This window comes from Heliangelus exortis, chromosome 5 (genome assembly GCF_036169615.1).
Source record: "Heliangelus exortis chromosome 5, bHelExo1.hap1, whole genome shotgun sequence".
Taxonomy (NCBI): domain Eukaryota; kingdom Metazoa; phylum Chordata; class Aves; order Apodiformes; family Trochilidae; genus Heliangelus; species Heliangelus exortis.
Window position 1 is genome coordinate 3,026,779 of NC_092426.1, and position 19,650 is coordinate 3,046,428.

The 19,650-nt window shown below is 42.4% G+C and overlaps 1 protein-coding gene across 4 annotated transcripts in view; it reads right to left on the reverse strand.

Annotated features, from left to right (window-relative positions):
• Positions 1-858: 858 nt before the first annotated feature.
• The window catches only part of DDHD1 (DDHD domain containing 1), a 71,136-nt gene continuing 52,344 nt past the window's right edge, over positions 859-19,650 (reverse strand). For all 4 annotated transcript variants that reach the window (XM_071745174.1, XM_071745175.1, XM_071745176.1 and 1 more), the window contains 6 exons: positions 16,206-16,471; positions 13,688-13,763; positions 7,780-7,929; positions 6,272-6,524; positions 4,864-5,046; positions 859-1,940 (listed from right to left, as the gene is read on the reverse strand). In XM_071745174.1, coding sequence (XP_071601275.1) covers positions 1,759-1,940; positions 4,864-5,046; positions 6,272-6,524; positions 7,780-7,929; positions 13,688-13,763; positions 16,206-16,471 — 1,110 coding nt within the window. In that variant the 3' untranslated portion in view covers positions 859-1,758. The remainder of the gene's footprint in view (positions 1,941-4,863; positions 5,047-6,271; positions 6,525-7,779; positions 7,930-13,687; positions 13,764-16,205; positions 16,472-19,650) is intronic.

Genomic DNA, 19,650 nt, shown 5'->3' on the forward strand with positions numbered 1-19,650 from the left:
CTGGACATCTGCTGGGTGCTGGTTCACTGCATTTATAGCTCTGCTTTTTCTGTCAGCTTCTTCCATTCCCCTCCACTCCTCCCTTGCCTTTTTTTTTTTTTTTTTTTTTTGCCATTGTTTCCCCCTCTCCCTATTTAATTGTTCCTAAATGCCAAACCCCAACATGCTGGCCTAGCTCCCAATTCCTTCCCCACTGCACCACAGACCAGGGAAATTTTATTTGGGAATATAACCTCCTTTTCCCCCCTAGAATTTCAGGAAGGGCCATCTTGGGGGTTCCCACATCTCTGAGTTGCTGCCTGCTCATTTGGGCTGATATTGCCACATCTTCTTACAACTGCTCTTCACCAACACCACAGCCTGATTATTATTATTTTTTTTTCTTTTAAACAAAAGTTTAAATCCTGCAGCTTCTCCATATGCCATACAGACCATAAATACCTCAGCTCAGAGGCCATATATCTCACACTTCTGCTCCAGAGCCTTCCACATTGTTTTAAAATCCCAGCAATGACCTTTTAGTGTTTCATTTGGGGATTATTTCCTTTCATCACAACATTTCTCTCTTGACTGCTGCTGAATTAGTTTCAGATACAAACCTAATCTAAGCTCTGGTATTCTCAGGCCTCATCAAGTTTATTTTATGCTGCTCTCTTTCCTCTTGACAGGATCCTTGGGCAAAAATATACATTTTTATATATATAGACATATACATTTAAAAATTGTAAGCAAAGTACAGCTGGATCCTCTGCAAACCAAGTTTAATGTGAGGTCAAGACCATCACATGCCTGAGAAACATTTGGGACCTAAAAACCAAAGTCAGTTACTTACCTTTGAGAAGAATCTGACTGATGTAATTTGTGTGAAACCACAAATATTTATTTTTAATGAAAAAATACTTAAAGTGTGCCACAGTGTCCATATATTCATTTGAATAGTAGTACAAAGATATGTATTTCTGAGAAAAAGTCTTAACACTGTAGAAAATAAATGTGGTTCTTAAATTATGTCAAAAGAAACCAGTAAAAAAGTAATGTTTTATACACTGGGATAAAATGAAACAATTAGAGATAATAATAAATTATAATTACAGTATTTCAGATATTTGCTTCATGCTTTTTTCAGCATTAGTTTCTAAATGTGTCACATACAATATGCCCTCAGAAGCCAGCAGTCAGAATGGTTCTTTCAATGTTACTGTGGATAATTGGATGTGGGGCTGAATAGATCCCTAGAAAAATGACACCAGCATTTGTTATTTACTGATACAGAAAACATCAGAACATGGCAGTTTTAGGTTTGTATCTAACATATATTTTTGTTAATGGAAATTAATTTAGCTTTGTTTGTTTGGGTTGGTTTGTTGGTTTTTTTTTTTTTTTAATCAACTAATATTTTATATTTTCATGAACTGAACAGCAATTATGGTCATTAACAAGAATGTCACCCAGGCACACTGCACAACCCTGCTCATAGGATGCTACATGGTGGATTGGCTCTTCATACAGTCAAAAGTAACAAGAATTTGGAATCATTTCAGGTCTGATTCAGCACTGCAAAATGTTTAAAACTGTAAAGTGCTTTCAAATACAAATCAGTTTTGCTCTTTAGAAATAGGAAAAAAAAAAAAAAAAAAAAAAATCCAAACATGCACTTAAACCTGAAACCTCCATGCCATGGATACTGCAGCTCAACAGTAAAACATCTGGTTTGTGCCATTTGCTTCAACATTTCCTTTCCCATCCCCAGACAAAAATTCATATAGTGTCTAAATTGGATTTGTCACCATCTTCCTGGTCATGTTTGTACATGAAGGTCAGAAGGAAAAGAGCAATATCCAGCGAGGACCAATAGGCAGTGTGTGATGTGACTGCAGACCAGTATCTGCTCTCCACCAGGCCTTCCCTGAGCTCAAAATCAATCCTGTGCTCCAGTTCCACTAGAAATGGAAGAAGAAAAAACCAAAACAAACCTTCTTAGAACCGTGTGTCAGCAGAAAAAAATAATACTGGTGGGTTTTTCCATCAGTTTTCAGTCCAGATTCTACTTGCTGTGTATCAGATGCAAGCAATATCACTGTTTTTACATTTAATATTGAACTGTCATTTTTAATAACATCTACATCCATTTTTTATGCATTTTCTGTGCATTTAGCACAAACCTGACCTAACCATGGTGCTTAGTTCAGGGGGAAAAGAAACAAAAGGAGAAAACTTAAGCTTGGAGAAAGTTGGCATTTTTAAATGCAGCTGTTTCCCTTATGGTAACTCTATAAATACAATTATTTGTCCTCCTTAAGATAGCTGCACATAGAAGTAGCCACCAAATATTGAGGCTCCAGAGGGAAACATTAACTTTCAGAATGTGGATGCTCAGAATTTTCTGAAATAAATAGATTTTTTTGCATCTTCAGTGGCAAGACTGACTCCACCCAATATTCTAAGTCCTTTTCTGAAAGCCAGTTGTCCCTACACAGTGCTATCCCTTTTCATTTCCAGATTATTCCAAATCTATTTCAGCAGTTATCCTTCCATTTCAATGGAATGGGATTGATTAATACCAGATCCAAAGCAATTGTCACTGCATGTTTAAGAGGGCCAATGGCAAACCTATTGTTAAAGGCACTTCAGTGGTTAGGAAATTTCTACAAGGAGCAACAGAAGAAAAGGGGACAAGGCAAAAAAGCCTCCTACAAAAGCCAAAACCCCATATTGAGTAAAAAATGCAACCATTTATCAAAGCCAGTTTCAAGGAATTTGAATAGCTGGGTGAAAGGGAGGGTGAAAGTGGCAGGGTGGCACTCGAGGGAACCAATGTGAATTCTTCTTTTCACAGGAGCCTTAAAACCACTCTGCAAGCAGAAGGAGTCAGAATCTTGGAATACCAGGAAACAACCACAGTCACTTCCCACTAAGACATATATTCAAAAAAAAAAAAAAAAAAAAAAAAAAACCAACCCAAAAAAAAACCCCCAGTCAGCCTGCAGGAAGGACGCCCTGAATGACTCTGTCTCCCTCTGAGGAGAGGAGGTTACAGGAACTTGGGAGGCAGCCAAACCCCAGTGCCTGCCCTCTCAGAAGCAAATCCTTTGGTGGGGGATTGCATCATTCAGCTCTCCAGCCTTGCTGGCCTCTGCTCCACATTCTGCTTCTATGGAGCAGGGATGGGCTTTCAGCAGGGAGGGATGCAGGAATGGGACAGAAAGCCCTTGACGTGCCAACCTTCCCTGAAAGGACCTCGTTGGCAGCTCCACAATATTCAGCCCTGTGCCACTCTGCTTCCCTCAAGTTTAAATAAAGTCCCTCAAGTTTAAAACAAAGTCTCAGTCCTCAGATACTGGCTCAGACAGGCTGCCTCTTGAAATTCAGAGTGATGGATGGACAGCAATGGATCACGTGAATGCTATCACAAGATACAACATACTTGGGACTCCTTCAATTGCAAAAAAAAAAAAAAGAAAAAAAAAAAAGAAAAAAACCAACAAAAAGCCACCCCTGCCTGGCAACAGTGCCAATGAGAAGTTTAGAAAGAAAATCAAGTGTGAATTTCTGAGCAACGCCTGGCAACAGTGCCAGTGAAAAGTTCAGGAAGAAAGTTAAGCAGGAATTTCTATAAAAAAAGTACTTATATTAAAAAAAAAAAATAAAGAGAGAAAGAAAACCAGCTGCAAAAATTCCACTTTATGTTCTGGGCAGTTCAGATGAGGACAAGGGCAGCTTCTGTTTCCAGTCATACATGGCTTTAAATTCAGATTGCATCAGAATTGCAAATGTACAGGGAGATCTAATAAATCCATTTTATTGTAGAAGGTGAATGGGATTCTCTGCAGTGGTTATCTTGCTTTTTCTACTGGGAGTCTAGGAACTTTTAATATACTGATCTCATTAGCCAAAACTCACACCTGTGTATGTGTGTACATATAGATGTGGTGTGTATGTAACTGCACACACACAGATAAAGCTCCTTTAAAAGAAAAAAGGATAAAAAAGAGAGCACAAAGTCACTCCTTGGACTGTCTTAAGAGATTCAAAAAGCAGGAATGGATTCACAGAATTGGCAGGGATGGAAGGGACCTTAAAGCTCACCCAGTTCCAACCCCCTGCATGGCCAGGGACACCTCCCACTGGATCAGGTTGCTCCAAGCCCCATCCAACTTGGCCTTAAAAACTTCCAGGGATGGGGCTTCCACCACCTCCATGGGCAACCTCTTCCTTCACCACCCTCCTGGTGAAGAACCTTTTCCTAATGTCCAATCTGAATCTACCTCCCACTTCTAGTTTTAATCCATTCCCCTTAGTCCTACCACTACCCGAGATCCTAAATATTCAATATTTATGACTACAACAAGGCAACAAAATTGAATAAGGGCACATACTGTTCCAGAACCTCCAGCTTCCCACAACACACAGGTCTTGTTTCCTCACTATACGTCTTGTTTCCATGGGGTTTGTGAGGCAGACTCATAGAATGGTTTGGGTTGGAAGGGATCTTAAAGTTCATCTGGTTTCATCCCCCCTGCCATGGTCAGGGACACCTCCCACCAGCCCAGGTTGCTCCAAGCCCCATCCAACCTGGGCTGAGACACTGCCAGGGATGGGGCAGCCACAGCTTCTCTGGGAAACCTGGCACAGGGGCTCAGCACCCTCACAACAAACTATTTCTTCCTCACATCTCACCTCAATCTCCCCTCTTTCAGTTTGAAACTGTTCTCCCTCATTGTTTCACTCCATGCCCTTGCAAAAAAACCCAAAACCCTTTGATGTGAGTTCTCTGATGAAACCTGGGACAGGGGCTCAGCCTGTCCCCTCACACCAAAGGATTTTTTTCCTGATGTGTCACCTCAATCTCCCCTCTTCACTAACCTATGGGTTCCAGAAATCCTGAGCCGCTGTGTGGCAGAGGTGGTGTCCCCACCGTGGTGGCCTTCTTGTCCTCCCCATCACCTCCATCTTTTCCTGTCTCCAGGCTCTGGGGGGTGGTTGTACTGGATCTACCAAACCTGGAAAAAAGCATCCCACCGAGGCCCTTCCCAATACTTGCAGCTCCTGCATTCAGCAAAAAAACACAAGAAACAAACAAGAAGCACAAGGGCAGCAAAATCAAACCGCAAAATAAAGTCAGGGTAACACCCATCAGTTAGAGCTGAGTGACAGATGAAGGAAAACACTGTTCATGCTTCTCTAGGGTGGGAACAGCTCAGTCTCACCTAAGTGTGCCCTGTTTACCAGGAGATTAATCCAGCTCCCAGGCAAAGGCTGTCATTTGGAAACTGTTGTTAGGGAGAACAGAAAGACACGAGAACGCTTCTGCAGCAAGAAATCGTGGTACTTTTACAGATCCCTCTTTTATAAAAAGTCTTAAGATTGAGACAAAAATGCCTTATAAGAGTGTTAGCACCTTCAGGAGGAAAAAATCCCATCAGGTTATTTAAGACACTGCTCCTAAAAAGACGTAGAAATGCTCTATCATCCTTTAAAATCACTGTTTTGGTTGCTTGGGAAGAGGGGTGTAAAAGCAAAGATCTTTGTGATGTTTTCTCCTGCCTTTGCTGCCACCTTATGGGCATGACATTAAAGTTACTATAGTAACCCTGCTGTGTAATTCTGCTTTAGGGACTAAACTGCTTTTATATACTTTACTTATTTGATTGGGATGAGCCCTGGCACTCGGTCACACGAGGCTTCTTGAAAAGTCCCACATGGAGAGTTAAAGAAAAGCCTTGAGTCAACAAAAACTGCAAGTGCCTGCTCAAATATAAGCTCCAGGGTAAGGGAATTTAAGCTCAGTTAAACCAGGGCTTATTTTGAAACAGAAAGCCAAAAGGGGACAGACTTCATATTAAAACAGCCTGAATTTCCTATTGTAAAATCATGAGTTAAATGGAATTGCAATAGCTTACATGGAGTGATTTTTCTCCTATTTGCCAACAGTAGAAAATGTAGTCACAAAACAAGTTTTAATTTCCTTTTTTTTCCCCCCCACGAAGTAGAGTAGAAACTCTTAAATCACCATGTTACTTCAATAAGGCAGACAACAATAAGGCAGCAATAACATCAACTCCCCAACCCACATCCTCTCCCTGGAAGCCTTGAATCCAGCATCCATAAACTCTCTTCTTCAAAATAAGGATCAGTTGGGATTAAACCAAGCTATATACCTATACAGAACAAACTGAAACAGCTCACTTATGGTTGCACCACAACCAGCAAAGCTCTACAAAGGTTCTTTAAAAAAAAATATAATTAAAAAGAGGCCATAAATACCACTTACCTAATATACTTGCTTTGCCTATGTTTGTTATGGACTCCCCGTAGTGGCGTCGAACCATGACTGGTGAAGTAGTTGGGCTTGGTGCAGCTGAAGCACTTTCACTATCAGTAACTGAGGTAGGTTCTTTTGTTGGGTTAAGAAAACTTGGCTTCATGTGCTCATAAGGTAGAGGGTTTGCAGTGTTGTACCAGTGGATCTGGACAGGTGAAATATTGCTGTAGTGTTTCAGAATCAAAGGTTCTAGTCTATAGGCCTGTGAGAGTGATTTGGAAAAGAGGATCCTCAGTGTCAAGGCTTAAAAAAAAAAACCCCATAAATAATCACATTCCCTTCCCACACCCAGTCATCTCCAACCTCAAATCCAAAATATTTGTAATGACTGAAGCCCAGTGACAGAACAGTGGGTTTATGTTCTGGTTCACTTGTGTGTGCATTCACATTTGGACATTTCTCTGCAACACTCCTACTCCATATTTTTGTTTCCAACACACAAGTCACTGTTAACAGATGTTTGTACTGACAGAACAAACTTTCTGTACAGTTAAACTGATTCTGCACAGCACAAGGTGGAGGGGGAATCTGGCAATGCAAACATTTTTTTTGATGATCCCTGTGCAAACCAAGACTTGGTGTGCTTAAAAAAAAAAAAAAAAAGGAGTATTTCTGTTAATTCTTTACTTCTCTTTGTTTACTTAGATGGAGAAAAGCATCCTGCACTTCTTCATCTTAAAATTAAGTAAAATTAATATCTGCAGATTGCAGCCTGGCCAATCTCCCTAAGGTGTCCCAGTTAAATTCTGGGTTTGGAGTAGTTGGAGCTGAACAAGACCTTGAGATGAGCAGGACCAGCAAGTTTGGATTGATGTTTGAAGATACACAGGTTCAGGTAGGGCTTAAACACAAAACATCCCCCCAAATTACTATTCTAGAGCAAGCATGAAATCCCAAATCTGGCTTGCATCAGAGAAGTTGCCAAAGTGATGAGCTCAAATGCCCTTTGGTAACAGCAAACACAGGCTGCCTACACGAGGGTAAGGACAGGGTGAAGCTACACTCATACAATACACCCCACCCCTCTAACCATCTGTTACTCTGAACCTCTTGAAGGGAAAAAATTAGAAGTTTTTGTTTTCTATAGTGTCTTGTAAACTGCTTGTGAAGCCTTTTGTAACAGCAGTAGTAACTGTGGACAAATTATGCTTAATGGAAGTCAACAAGCTAAACACAAGTTGAAGCTTGACTGAGAAGGATTATTAGCAAAAAAAAAAAAAAAAAAAGCAGAGTAATCTTGAATCTTAGGCTTATTAATATGAGAAGTTTACAATACTTATGGCAATTATTTGTAAAAAGTGTTACTCCACAGTTATAAAACCCAAGACATTGCACAATACTCATCAACAAACAACTCCACGCTGTAACACGCTCACGCTTTGAGGATCCCACATCATCACCCAGCTGATGCTTAAAAATAATCAAGGTAAAAGCTTGTAACTGCAATTAAAACTCACCACTGGATCTGTTGGATGAAAAATATTTAGTAAGCGATTACAAATTGTCCTGGGCAGAATGTGGTCTTGACTCCCACTGTTGCCTGGGCGGATGCCACGCAGTGCCAAGAAGACTGCAAGTGGAGATCCCATACAAAAGAAATTCTCAACCTAAGGAGAGAGGTTAATCCACATTAATAAGGATGAAAAGAATCCTTTTCAGCATGGCTGGATCTGTTTTCCCTCCCGATTTCTCAGTTTCAAGTGAGAGACTTGTCCAATTTAAGTGGTCTTCCCCATTTTGACTTGCTGTAACATCCATATTGCAAGAGGAAGTTTCCTGTTTCCCTCTACTGTGAGAAGATTTATACCTTGTGGTGCTACACAGTTGGAAAAGTGAAAAACAAGTCAGATCATAGAATGATTGAGGTTGGAAGGGACCTTAGAGATCATCTCCTCCAACCTCACTGCAGGGACACCTCTCAAGGATGCTCCAAGCCTCATCCGACCTGGCCTTGAACACCTCCAGGGATGGGGCAGCCACAGCTTCTCTGGGCAATCTGTTCCAGAGGCTCAGCACCCTCCTCCTGAAGAACTTCTTCCTCAGCTCCAGTCTAGATATTTCAACTGAAAGAAATCTACCAAGACTGGCAGGGCTGGAGTGAGAAGAATTTGGAAGACACGAAGGAATGGTGATGAGTTTCAAAAGACTGAAGTCTGATTTCTTGTGAAACTTCCTGAAGTTTACCACAGCTCCTTAATCTTACCCACACCAAGTACTCCATGACTTGTTTTGCTACACGTTGATGGAGTAGAAGTGCCAGCTACATGGAGTATTAAAGACAAACAGTGGCAGTTGCCATTCCTCAAACCAAGCCACTCAAGAAGCTCCAAAATTACTGTGATGATTCTTCACCTTCTTCCCTGGCCAGTTAACAATCTCCTCCTTGTTCTTTTTAGTGTTCCTACCACAACTCTTCCCTACCACCTCCCAAATGCTGCTGCAAGAAGTGTGACAGCTCCTAGAAACAACCTGCTCATGGCATGGGAATGCAAAGTGGGATGGGGAGGAGAAGCAGGAATGTTTTTACCTTCCAGTATCTGAGCGGCTACAGGAAGGCTGGAGAGGGACTGTGTGCAAGGGCCTGGAGGGATAGGATGAGGGAAAATGGGTTTAAATTAGAGAAGAGCAGCTTTAGTTTGGATGTGAGGAACAAGTTGTGTCCCATGAGGGCAGTGGCACAATGGCACAGGGTGCCCAGGGAGGGGGTTGAGGTCTCATCCCTGGAGATGTTCAAGGTGAGGCTTGAGGAGGCTCTGAGCAACCTGATCTAGGTGAGGGTGTCCCTGATACTGCAGGGGGGTTGGGCTGGGGGACCTGCAGAGGGCCCTGACAACCCCAATTATTCCATGATTCTTTGAGCTAGAGGTGAATGGCTTTGTATCCCATTACCCATACTTAGACATCATCTCCTAGAAACACCCATTATAAAACCCTGTCATATTTTCTTAAATTGAAATTACTTTTTTAACCTTTAGAGTATTTTCCTAGACAACAAAAATAAAGTTTACCATTATCACACCTTCACTTCACCTTTGGTTGGACTCGATCTGAAAGGTCTTTTCCAAACAAAACAATTCTGTGATTCACTCTAACTTTCCCAACAGTAAACCCCAGTTTTCAGGGCACTACAGCTGAGAAAATCCTCTGTGCTGCTGCTTAACCAGCCAGAGAAATCACTGTGTTCTTGCATGTGGAGGACCCTTGGATTCCCACATGCCTTCGTTGTATGTCAGCACATGGAGTGAGGCTGTGGAAATAAAGGTCCATTTCATTTACCAGATTCCAGCACTGCACAAAACATTCCTCCTCCTCTGACTTGGCACTGCTATCCAACCTCCTCCTTCCAAAAGAATAAGCAAGTCCCAGTCCAGTGGGGAAAAATAAATTATTTAGGTCTTTAGCAAAGCCATTCACAGCCTGCTCTGTCACCCCAGTTTACTGCAAGGCTTGCTGCTCTTTCTTATTATCAGTGTCTATACAGACCCTTAGGTTTGTGCAGGCTGGAGAAAAAGCTTTCTCATCTTCAAATACAATGGCAACAGATATTGGCAGTGCAGTCCTTTACACTGAATAAATAACCTTTAGCCCCAACCATCTGATATTCCTGTTGGGAGTGCCTGGAGGACACAATTTGTCTTTCTGCTTCAGGAAGAAATGAGCAAGTGACTGCCAACTTATTCTTGCCAGCAGATGCTTAGAAGATGTTTTCATGAAATTACCTTAGGCAAGTACAGACCAGGCAAAAATCTCAAAAAATAAACAGCTTCAGCAGTTAGGTGGTGCATGGCTTTTGTCCCAGTGTTTCTCTTGGTAAACACCAGATTAAGAGAGGCCACAGACAGGTATTTTCTTCTTGGAGGGCACTGTTCTTTGCAATCTATTTTTTTTTTTTTTACATTCACAAGCTTCTGAACAAGGCCCTTCAGCTCTGAGGTGCTTGAAGACAAAGTACCAACTGGTGGGTACCTTAACAGGGGGCAGCAGATCAAAACCAAAGCAGGGAATGCTTAAAATAAAAAGTAAGCCTTTCCAAAATGAAGTACTTTAAATTGCAGCCATCAGACTGTCAGCACTTTTGTAGAGTGGCTGAATAGAAGACTGCTAAGCCATGAAACCTACTGGGAATTGAGGACTAAAATCTTTTAGAAAACATTCATTAATTTTGGGGTTTCTGCTAAAAGCAGGAGTGGGGCACTTCACATAAACTCCTGGGCATGTTTAACAGTGGAGAGGAAATGTTTAAGAAGATGACATTTCAGGAATAATACTTTTCTCCTGGTTATGATTAATAAAAAGAAGACTTTAATGAATTTAATTTTATTTTAAGCAGAAGCTGAGCCAAGCAATTGTTCATTTAAGACTGCAGTATTTTCAGAATTAAAAAAAGAAAAAAAGCTTAATTAGCCACCAGAAGAGAGGCAGCACAGCTCTTCTGTGCAGAGGCAAGTGTAAGGGGCAAATGACCATCTTTAGTGGTGATGTTGAAACAGAAGATGATTACAATTTATGTTTCTGTGCTGCCTTTCAGCCTGGAGGATCCCAAACATCCTCCCAGAGTGAGGAAATACAGATCTGTGCAGCAGCCTCTCCTTGTTCCAGCAGCCTGGAGTGTTCTGCAGCCTTGGCAGAGAAGGAGAACAGACTCTTACACCAGCATTAAACAGGGAAATTAACTGGGTCACTGTCTGCTGAGCTACCATGGCACATTTCTGTGTTCAGTTTAAAGGCTTCTTCCTCTCAGATAAGGCTGCATATCAGCATCCCCTTAAGCTCTCATGGTTCCTGTGCATGTGGAAAATTTGTATCTCATAAATCATTCATGAGAGTTGTTATCAACTTTGCCATGACTGTCAGATGCTGCTGCAGAGAAACCACAAGTTCAAGTACAATCTGGAGCCACTTCCAAGAAGAATTTCTGTGACCCTGGCTGAATGAGAAGTGCTAAGGAACCCTGAAAAGCACTTTGGGCCAACAGATCATCAAATCCAGATTTTAATGAACTTTTTAGCAACTGCAGTACACCCTGCCCCCCTCTCCCCCATGGGGATTGCAAATCATCCAACAACTCAGTTATTTCCATGTCCCACAGAGTCATAAAGAGGGAAGTTTCACACTGTCCCCCATTGTTTCATGTTCTTCATCCCCTTTTGGCATTTAACATCAACTCCTCCCACACAGCTGGTAGGGAGAAGGGTGCACATCTAAGATTTACTTTTAACTTTTTTTTACCTTTGCTTTTAACCTACTCAGGTCCTCACCATTTAGCAGTTTACTCAACAGTCCCATCTGAGAAGAGGCAGAGGAGAGCATGCCACAAAGATACCTCATCCTCAAGTTCTCATTCTGATGCCTTGTCCAATACATTATTAGAGTCCAAGAGACTCCATATATTCAGGGTTTTTTTCTCCCCAAAGGGTCCATCAAACACAGATCATTTCCTCTAATATTAGATACCATCCAAGTTAGCTGCTCTATTTATTTTTCTGCTTGTCTTGCCAAAAGCTACTGCTGTGCTTGCTCTACATCAAGCATGTGTAACTCTGCTTAATTTAGGAGCAGTGACTCTCTTCCACCCTGACATTTGTTTCAGTTCCTGAAAGAGGCAACACATCAGCAGTGGCTGCCCATTTTTCATTATAGCTGTGCCCATTTTTCATTATAACTGTACCCATTTTCATTATAACTGTACCCATTTTCATTATAACTGTACCCATTTTCATTACAGCTGTACCCATTTCCTGTAATAATGCAGCCCAAGGAAACCAGTGGCCAAAGACTTAAGTGTCCTGCATTGCACAGACCAAAGTAATTTGTGCCTGTTACTGGACAGATCAAACCACCCCAACAAAGGCAACACTTCTGATTTCTTAAAAAAAAAAAATAGCCACATCAAATCCCTTCCTCCCAGCTGACCTTTCTACCACAGCAGCATTTCAGCAGCTGCCTGAGGACACTGCATGATGTGAATGGAAGGTCCAGAAATTCCTCCACTGTTGCTATTTTCTTCCCCAGAGAAGTCCTTTCTCCTTGTTCTGATTTTTAGGGGGAAAAAGAGTTTCCTAAGAACATCTGGAAGACCAGTGCATAAGTTTACTGCAGAATTAAAGCCAGGTTCTGGTGAACAGCAACTCGTGATCTAACCAAAGTTCTGGTCTGTCACGTACAGCCAGGATGCAGGTAGTACCTACAAAGCAGTTACTTCTCTTTCAGCAAGCTAATCACCCTCATTAAGAGGGCCTGGCTGATGTGCAATCATCTTTCAATCCTCCTGTTGAAATCCCCCTTGGCAGAAGCACTTGGCCATCACCTTCATGGAAAGCCTCTCTCTGTCCCTGGAGCTCTGTCTCAGGCACTTGAGCAATGTCCCCAGTGTGAAGCTTCACAGAAATAAACCATCTTCCTTTCCAATAAAGATGAAAAAATGATATACTGCAATGGAAGATTACTTAGCCTTCTTTTCTTACCCCTTTTTTTCCCCCTCCCTTCTCTGAAAAGGATCTGTTAAACACAACTGAGTGAAGAATAATCTTTCACAGAGCTGGAGGAGTATCAGCCTGGCTCCAGCTTCCTTGATGGCAGAGATAATAGCACAACAGACACTTTTAAACAGTGATGAAAAGGAGAAGGCTATGACAAATTGAATTACAGTTAGTTTCCTCTTTTTTATGGCTCAAGACTGACCCTGGCTTCTAGGAGTCATTTGGAACTCAGAAGGCAAGAAAAATGGCAAGTTAAGAAACAATAATCTATTTCCTTCCCATCCATCATGTCACATTTTTATAGTTTAATATTTCAGGATATTGTCAAGCAACAAGAAAGTGTTGCACATCCCACCAAGAAGCCAGAAAATGCCTTTTCCTAATGATATGAAATTGTAGCAATTTATACAGCTGACTAGCAAGCAATCTATTTCAGGAGACTAATAGCAACTTGTGCTGTCAAGCCAGTGTAATTTGGAAGGAAAATCCACTGCTGGAGGAAATTCAATCAGATTTGCTCAGTAGTGTGACATGTTAGAAGAAGTCCCCAAGGAAAATGGATTAGTCAAAGAAGTAGAAATTATTTAAGGTAAGTGATTAATGTAATTTGCCAATGGCTTTTGCCTTCCCACATAGTTGTACATGTGTGCAATATATTAACCATCTGCAGCTTTATATATTTAGATATAAGCAAATATAGTTGTAATAAATTATCATATATGAATACAAGAACATGTTTACACACATGTACAGGCACTTCAACCAATACTTCTACCAACATCATGTCTAGGGACACGAAAAAAAGCAGTAAGTAGAGTAACTCATAAGGCAGAGGTATTTTTACAGCAAGTAGAAAATTCAGTAAAAACCTCTTGAACATACATACCTTAAATTTTAAGACAGGTGGTTTTGATATGGTGGATGCCTTTAACCCATGTAACCTCTCTTCTATCTCTCTCAACCTAGAAAATAGAGATCTTTCTGAGATCCAATAAAAAATGCAGCCTTAACCTCTCTGATCCAAACAGGCATTTCTGTAGGGTCCAACAGTTTTGTCTGCTGGGAAGAGAGAGTGATGGTGTCAGTATTTCTTAGAGGCAGCCCAATGGATTAAGAATCAATGCATGTGAAATTCTGTTTCTCTGATCACAGAAAGAATCAATCAAGATGTGACAGTTTGTTAGTTCACCACCCCAAGCAGCTGCCAACCCTCCTTTCCTCAGGAGCCAGTGACTCACCTCCTGTTTCCTTGGTGGTTTATTGGCCAAATCACTTGTTTTATTTTATTTTTATAAAAACAAAACAAACAAAAAACCCCAAACAACCAACAGAGTCACAGGAACCTCCAGGACCAAGCACTGGAGAATTATATGTAGTGGTAAAATACCCAGAGGACAGAACCCCACCTTTCCAACTATCATTAAAAAAGGTTGTTAACTTCTTCTTCTACTAAGCCTGAATTAAAAAAGCAGCTATAATATAAAGTACTCATATGGACTAGTAAAAAGCCCCCAGCCCCAGCACTGGAGCATTATGCCCTCTTCAGAGCAGGAAAACATCATCTCCTCAAGTTCCACAAAAGCATCAATGTTGACAGATTCATTAAGCTCAACCTCTGATTAGCAAGAAACAAGTCCAGAGCTGAAATTTCCCTAAGAGCATTTATAGGCTTTAATGAGCACAATTCAGCCTTAAGAAAGAAGGCATGGAGAGTTCTTGACTCTCCTGGACTGTTGTCCAAGGGTTGTAACACCCAACCTCAGGTGCTGTCCATGTGTCACTCTGCACTGTGGAATATTCATCCACTGTGTGTTTGCCATCCTTAAGACACTAGAAATCCAGAAGTTATGGGATGTCAGCAGCATGTTTTCTGTCATTTCAGAGTGAATTGCACTAAGATGGCTCCTGAAATGGGAGAGCCACTTGATCTGTACAGAAGTGCCCATGTCAAATAATTCATTACTGGGGATGTAACCTCAAGCTCTTCAGGGGATGCCTAAGGAGCTGAAGCACGAGTGTGAAAATAGTAATTTTTCCCTAATCATATCCTAGTGATGGGCCTGAAGGGTCATCTTGCCACTAGACAGCTTCATTAAGTTTCTTCCTTCCCTTCTCTCAGAAAGATTGCACTTCATCTGCAGGAATGTCCTGAACCCAGCCCTAATTACACCTAATTCAAGCCCTGCAGGAGATCTGATGCTGTATTAATGCTTCCAAAGTACTGCCAATACTGTAAGATAGGTTTCCAGAAGGAACCCAGAAGATTTGTGGTCATAATTTATCCTCACCTCATTTGAAAGGTTAAAGCTCAAGCTACTATGACTACCTTCTCTATGGTGGCTTGTAGCACTTTGGTAGCCAGGTTTGGGTGGGAAGTCACCTTAGCCCTGTGGAATCATCACAGTGATCTTCAAAGTTCCCTGACACTGAGAATCCCTACAAACACTTGCAAGGTGCTGAAACCAAAATCCTGTTTGTCACACCCAGCAGCATGGACATTTCTAGGTGACATTTCTAAATTATCCACTGCAAAGCAGCAACCCCATAAACCCATCACAGCATTTACAACATCTGTATCCAGCTGGTGGAGTTGAGCCAAGCAGAAAACTCCTCATTTTCCTCCAGAAACTCAGGAATTTCACTGTCTAAGTTCTCAGTATTACAAGCTCACAGCCCACCCCCAAGTTATGACCTGTGGTCAGTGAGCAGGAGCTACTTGCTTGGTCCTGGTACAGCCTGTCAGATGAGGATTCAGAACTCCTGGCAGCTCCCTGTGTCACAGAATCCTAGAATTGGCTGGGTTGGAAGGGACCTCAGAGCTCCTCAAGTCCAACCCTTGATCCACTCCCACTGCAGTTCCCAGCCCATGGCACTGAGTGCCACATCCAGGCTCTTTTGAAATATCTCCAGGGATGGAGAATCCACCCCTTCCCTGGGCAGCCCATTCCAATGGCTGATCACCCTCTCCAGAAAGAAATTCTTTCTAATGTCCAACCTAAACCTCCCCTGGCACAACTTGAGACCTCTTGTGCCCTCTTGTCTTGCTGAGAGTTGCCTGGGAAAAGAGCCCAACCCCCCCCTGGCTCCAACCTCCTTTCAGGGAGTTGGAGAGAGTGATGAGGTCTCCCCTGAGCCTCCTCTTCTCCAGCCTCAACACCCCCAGCTCCCTCAGCCTCTCCTCATAGGATCTGTGCTCGAGTCCTTTTACCAGCCCAGTTGCCTCCTTTGGACCCGCTCCAGCACCTCAATCTCCTTCCTAAACTGAGGGGGAGTGTCCTGCATTTAGGATTTACCACTGCTATCCATCACCACCAAAGATAACAGATATAGTGAATTCTGAAGGCACTTCAAGAGCACCATCTAAGGATGTGGTTTTCTTTAGAACCCAGAAGTGGGTGCATTACCGTTGTTTAGTGATGTAAAGTTCCTCAAGTAAATGTTGCTCCTCATAGCTCATCCAACGGTCTTCAAGCTCCTCCTCCTCCTCTTTCTGCAGCAACTGTTCATACAGCCTGACTGGGTTCCAGCCAGTCATAATGTCATAGGTGATGACACAGCCCAAGGAGTGGGACACAATTGAGACTTTCCCTCCTTTCTCCTCAAACTCCGGATTCCGGGAGCAGAAGAGCGTGTAGAGCCGGTTCAGCTCCTGCTGCAGCCCCTTCACCAGCTGTTGCAAGAAAGAAAAGGAAAGAAAATTTAGTATCAACATCTTCTCACTCCTGTTCATGTTCAGGTGTTTGTGTACTACACCCTTTTCTCAAGAATCACAGACTGTCAGGCTGGAAGGGCCCCCAAGGCCCATCTGCTCCAACCCTTCTCATATTCTTGTTTCTCTGAGATGTCTCAGCATCCCCTGGAGCTGAGACTTCAAACTTTCCAGAGTGGGGGAATCCACTCCTTCCCCTAGGAGACCATTCCAAGGTCTGACTGTCCTCATGGGGAAACATTTTCCACTTGTGTTCAATCAGAATCTCCCCAGGAGATGCATCTAGGATGAGCATCTGCCCACTTGTGCTGGGGAGATGAGCAAAATCTTAGGGTTAGCAGCAAGGGTTTGGTTACCTGGCATTGACTCCAGTGGTTCATCTGTCCCCTCTAAACTCAGCAGCAGCCTCCACACAGGACATGTGGTGACCCTAGAAGTGCTACACTACACAGCCCAAGGCATTACATTGAAATCACCCCTTAAACACATGAGAGCTGTGCTTGAAATCCTAAACAGCAGCCCCTGAGGTGAGCAGTAGCAAGGGGCTTGGTTACCAGTAGTGGTCCATTAGCTCAACAGTGACTAATATTAAATCTTATTTTCCTTATTGGTTGTTTCTCCACCTTTTTTACAGCACTGAAGTTTCTCCTGTGTCACCTCCTTTTTAAACCTAGGGAGGCTGGAAGAAGCCTGAGCCACACATAGAATTACAGAATCATTTTGGTTGGAAAACACCTTTCAGATCCTCAAGTCCAACCATTACCCCAGCAGTGCCAAGGCCACCTCTGCCCCATGTCCCTCATCCCTACATCTCCAGGGCTTTGAAACCAGGGATAATGGGGACTCCAGTCCTGCCCTGGACAGTCTGTTTCAGTGCCACATGATCTGGATTCAATTCACATCTTTGCCATGAGCTGGGCACACAACCCTAGACAAGTCACACTCCCTCTTCTCCATTTATCAAAGTAAGCAGTGGCACTCCACTCCTACCTCACTGCAAGGGACTGGGAAGATAAATCCACTCAAGATATTTCAGGGACAGCCTAAATGGGTTCTCTGGGAATATATCCTCAAATTGCTTTTGGGTCTCTGTAAGGCACATCTGAACTCAGCAAATCTTTCATGATTCTGCCCCACTACCTGGCTACAAGGAGATGAAGCTTTCTGTCCTTCCTCTCCTCCCACCCTGCACCTCTTTTTCTGAAAAAATCAGAATGAAATGATGCCACTAGAGGATAAAAAGCCTAATTTCAAGCAAAAGGAAGATACAGGAGAAGAAATCACAGAAATGAGACAGGCAGAGCCAGGATTTAGACATTTGATATAATCAATGCTAAGGAAAAGTGCTTTTGGGCTACAGGTTTCTTGGAGGGTTTTTCTGGGGGAAAAAAAGGAATGCAACACATTCTCAGAGACTGTTGGCTAATCCTACACTATATTTGAAATCAATATATATTGATCCCATGTTAAATGAAGCTCTGACAGGCTTACCTTGAGGCTTGAAATCCTACTCTAGGGCACAGGTGCTTAAAAATGTTCATATTCACAGAAAGGATTTTGTACTTTGAAAGCCAGGAGATTGAGAAACTAGACAAAATAAAAAGAAGCACCTTTGCTTGTGAAACTCAGTGTAACAACTTAGCAATGCTTCCAGGCTCTGGCACAGAGGAGGACAAACAAGAATTTGCAAATCATTCCCTTGTTAGCAAGAGGAAATTAAAGCTCTAGAACATGTAATTTGAACATGATTTTTCAAGAGCTGGAATGATTACTGAATATAAATATGAATGGCACTAGGACTGTCAGTGTTTGATACACATTTTACTGAGAGAGAACTCACACAACAAACCTGATGCCTAAAGCCCTGTGAAATGATGAGCAACAGCTCAGAGGAGGAGGCATCATCATTCCTATTTTCAAGTCTCTTGGATTGCTTCTTGCATTTGGCTCTATCCAAACTTTGGGCACTACTTGCAGACACAAACAGACAGAGGGTTTTAGCAAGAGTTGGAGCTGAAAGCAAAAATCAAGACTAGCTTTGAGTGGCTGGCATTTTCTCCATTTTAAAAAGTTTTGATTAAAAAAAGAACAAAAACACCCAGAAGGAAATAGCAGAGATCTGCTGAAATCAAAGCGTTGTGTGGGATTCCTGCCAGGAGCTCAGTGAAATGAAGGAATGCTGATTCCCAACAGTCTGCATGGCATGGCTGGCTGCCATGGTACCCTCCAAAAGGAGCCACCACACATTGTCCTGCCACGGGGGACATCAGCAGGGACCCTAACCCAGCCACACAATGGCTGAAGCACTGCCTTCAGCTTTCAGAGCTGGCAACATTAAAAAAAATGCCAAGAAAAGTAGTGCTGGACTGCTCACAGCTTCCAGGATCCCTGTCAGTCCAGCAGGGAGATGAGCAATGCCATCTTGTTTTCAAAAAAATAAAATCCTAATTAAGCTCTGTTAATATATCTGTGTCCCAGTTTTTTTTCCTCTGGAGGGAAAAGTGAGACACACAACAACTCAACTGCTTCCCTTGGTTTCTTGTGTCATAAAAGCAATGCTCCTGATGTCCTGCCCAACTTGCTCAACAACCTTGTACCCTCCTCCTGCATTCCTGTACCCCATATCCTGTCTCCCTGGACAAGCAGGTATCTTCCAGGAAGGGTGGGATTATGGCAATCTTCCCCACAGCCCACAGTCACCCACTGGATAAGTAGTCTTCATCATGGCATTTCATTATAAAGGTCTTGTTCTCTTGCCATCTGGGGACATAAACCAGAATATTCTTGTAAATTCTTCATTGGACATGGAGTCCCACCCCATTTTTAGTTGTTCTGCTCCTTAAAAACATGCTGTTACTGAGAAGTTAGGAATAAAAACCCAACAAACCAGCAGCTAAGAAACTGTGTGTTGATTTCCAAATAGCTGCACGTTTGGAAATCTGCAGAGCAGAGCACTTAATTCAACTAAATCACCTGCTTGAGATTGTTTCTAAACTCTGAATCTGGTTACTTGACTTAACTGTAGAGTAGAAGGTCTGCTGTAATAAAGCCTGAAGGTTTTCAGACACTATGAATGGTCTGGTTTGACAAAACCAGAAATCCTCCACCTGCACCAGGCACTTGCAGATGTCTGTATCTTG